The sequence below is a fragment of the Cynoglossus semilaevis genome, chromosome 2 (genome assembly GCF_000523025.1).
Source record: "Cynoglossus semilaevis isolate Cse_v1.0 chromosome 2, Cse_v1.0, whole genome shotgun sequence".
Classification (NCBI taxonomy): domain Eukaryota; kingdom Metazoa; phylum Chordata; class Actinopteri; order Pleuronectiformes; family Cynoglossidae; genus Cynoglossus; species Cynoglossus semilaevis.
Genome location: NC_024308.1, coordinates 5,383,930 through 5,386,888, shown reverse-complemented (window position 1 = coordinate 5,386,888; position 2,959 = coordinate 5,383,930). Strand labels below are relative to the sequence as shown.

The following is a 2,959-nucleotide window of genomic DNA, read 5'->3' as shown; positions in this document are numbered from 1 at the left end:
TGTGTGTGTCTGTGTGTGTGTGTGTCTGTGTGTGTGTATGTGTATGTGTATGTCTGTGTGTGTCTGTGTGTGTTTGTGTGTGTCTGTGTGTGTGTGTCTGTGTGTGTGTGTATGTGTATGTGTGTGTCTCTGTCTGTGTGTGTGTCTGTGTGTGTCTGTGTATGTGTGTGTCTATGTGTGTCTGTGTATGTCTGTGTAAGTAAATGTTTAGAATTTTTTGTATGATTGATCACAGAAAAGGTGAAGGTTAATTAATTAATTCTGACTGTAAATAATCCTGATTAATTTAAATTAATTCCAACCTTTTTTGCTTAAACGAACAGAAAACAGCAGGTAGATGTTGTGTGTTCTCTCCAACTGTTTTTATTTGTGACTAAACCAAATGATGGAATTATTTATGCGGAAATATGTCCAGAAGAATTTGCAAAAGTGTAGCTCTAATATAACTGGTACAGTCAGTGTGTGTGGTTTGTTTAAGGAGTTTCTGTTTGTTGAAATCAGGTTGAAGAAGTCACAGAACACGTCAGGTTAGTTGAACATCTAATTTTAGCCTCTGATGGAACGCTGTGTACGTGACTCCTTTTTTTGGCATGTTGTAGAGCACAATTAGTTTTACTTTTTTTAAAATAAATATAAGGCACTAACTAAACTTAGAAAGCTGTTTCCTTAAACCAAATTCCAAAGATCCTGCAGTAGACAATTTAACATGCTCTCAAGAAGAGCTTATCTGATGAAGAGTAAGATGTATCTTGATGGAAAGACTGTATCTGGAACATGCATTTCAAAACAAGACAGCACTGTGTGAACTTCCCACTGAGAACAGAAAATGGTTTCCTCCTGAAGAAGAAAGAAATTATGATTAAAAATAAATCTCTGTCAACGTCTTGTCTCTACAGTGCCAGGTTAACGCAGAGTCTGGAGAACCAGAGGACGATCTGACTCCAGAGGCCGTGCAGTTTTGTAGGAGCCTCGGCAGCAACGCCACAAAGGTTTCAGAGATCGCAGGAGGTCGAGACCAGGCCGTGAACAAGGCCATTCAGGAGGGAGTCAACAGAGTCAACCAGAAGGCGACGTCTAACGCCCAACGCATCCAGAAGTGGATCATTCTCGATCATGATTTCTCCGTGGTTGGAGGAGAACTGGGTGAGTGGGACACAGCTGACGTAGTGTTCAGGATAGAAGATTTTTTAATTCACTTCTTTTTAATCCCCATATAAAAACTTTGTTTTTGTGATCAAATTTGTTCAGTACTATTATAAGGAAAATATAAAATTTTCTCCAGACCTATAGTCCTACCACACAGGTTGACCTCATGAACGATCTGTTCCTGTTGTCCCACAGGCCCTACCATGAAGCTAAAACGACCAACGGTGGTAAAAATGTACCAGGAGCAGATTGAGAACTTTTACAAGGAGCTGGCGACTCCGTCAACTCCCAACAATCCCCTGCCTCCTAAATAGAGCTGCTCCTCCCTCTGCTGGTCAAACCCAGTCTGATTTCTTTTTAACAGATCCATTCCACCTGGGGCTGTTCCTTTCTCCCGTGTAAATATGTCTTAATGCTCATTATGTTGAGGTTTGTTTGTTTTGTTTTTTGTCATTGTGTCTTGGTTTACATGTGTGGGTGGGTTGTATATGGGATTGAAACACATCCTGTTTTACAGTAGCTTTATCTTTCTGAAGAGTCCTGAAGCTGAAGTCCGCTATTTATTTGTTTTGCTGGGATGAGAAGCAAAAACCTGACGGGTGAACTGAAGGCAGCTGTGAGTAAAAAGAGTTACTTTGTCCTAATACTTGATACAAACTTTGGTTTTGAAGGAGTCTGTTTATTTTTTTCTCTCTCTCGCTCTCTTAACATATTTATTTTCAGTTTGCCAAAGTTTATATGCAACAATGGAATTCCAAAAGAAGAAAGATTATCATTCCTCTAACCATCATGTTTACTGGCCTTTTGCGTGTAGTCAGTTTAAACCTTGTTTTTGTCACTTTTTTAAAGGAGAAAAAGGCTTTTTTTTGTACGTAAATGAAGTGCAGCCTTTCATGCAACGCTACAAGTGGGTTTCACTGTTTTTTTGTTATGTGGAAAATGTTTACAACAAATTATTTGTTTTTCTTTTCCCTATTAAAAAAACTCAATTTTCAGAAAAGTTGAAAAGCTAAAAACAGTTTAGTTTTTATGATGTCTTTTTTACGACTTACTTTTCTGAAAATTGGGTTTGTAAACTTTTTTTCATCTTTTTTTTTTTTCCACTTGATTTTCATTTTGTTGACCTTTCGGTTCAGAAACTATGGAAGCGTATTGCTGCCACAAAAAAAAAGATGCGCATCACGAAATAACATGAAACTTATTACGAAATAACGAAACTTATCACGTAATTACGTGATACTGAGCCAATTTTTTTTCTCAGTGTGGCAGCAATACGCTTCTGTAAGAAACACCTGCTTTTATTCTGTGATTGGGTGAAAAAGGAAGGACGTTGGTGATGGGTTGTTCCTTTACATGTAGATACGCCGATAGTGCTGCGTTAAATTCCTTTCATTGGTCTGTTGCTATATATATAATGCATCAAATGTATAAATGTTCAAAGCTAGTATACTCTAATTAACATATATGAAGTAACTGTGACTAACATAACAGGTATTTGTAGCAATTTGGTAAATTTAAATTGAGGCATGGTTAAAGGTCATGGTTTCCTAAAACCAGTGAAAGTTCAGAGTAAAAAAAACCTACGTCAGTGTGAGTGTGTGTGTATGTGTGTATAGATAAAAGAACATGATGATTTGTTATTCAGTTTGCTTGAGTTTAACTGTTATTTAAAGCTACAAACAGAAATTTTGTTTGACTGTCTGGAATAAAGGTTTTTTATTATAAATTTACTATAAAATTATTTTTTAAATGGCACATTTATGAGTTTGTCACTTCGTTAAAGATAAGGGACTTTTTATTTTTATGGCTTTTT

General features: G+C 36.7%; 1 protein-coding gene across 3 annotated transcripts in view; it reads left to right on the top strand.

Moving 5' to 3' along the window:
- LOC103395324 (long-chain-fatty-acid--CoA ligase ACSBG2-like) overlaps positions 1-2,885 on the top strand; it is a 32,621-nt gene extending 29,736 nt beyond the window's left edge. For all 3 annotated transcript variants that reach the window (XM_025054147.1, XM_025054146.1, XM_008332994.3), the window contains 2 exons: positions 897-1,143; positions 1,342-2,885. In XM_025054147.1, coding sequence (XP_024909915.1) covers positions 897-1,143; positions 1,342-1,460 — 366 coding nt within the window. In that variant the 3' untranslated portion in view covers positions 1,461-2,885. The remainder of the gene's footprint in view (positions 1-896; positions 1,144-1,341) is intronic.
- Positions 2,886-2,959: the final 74 nt, after the last annotated feature.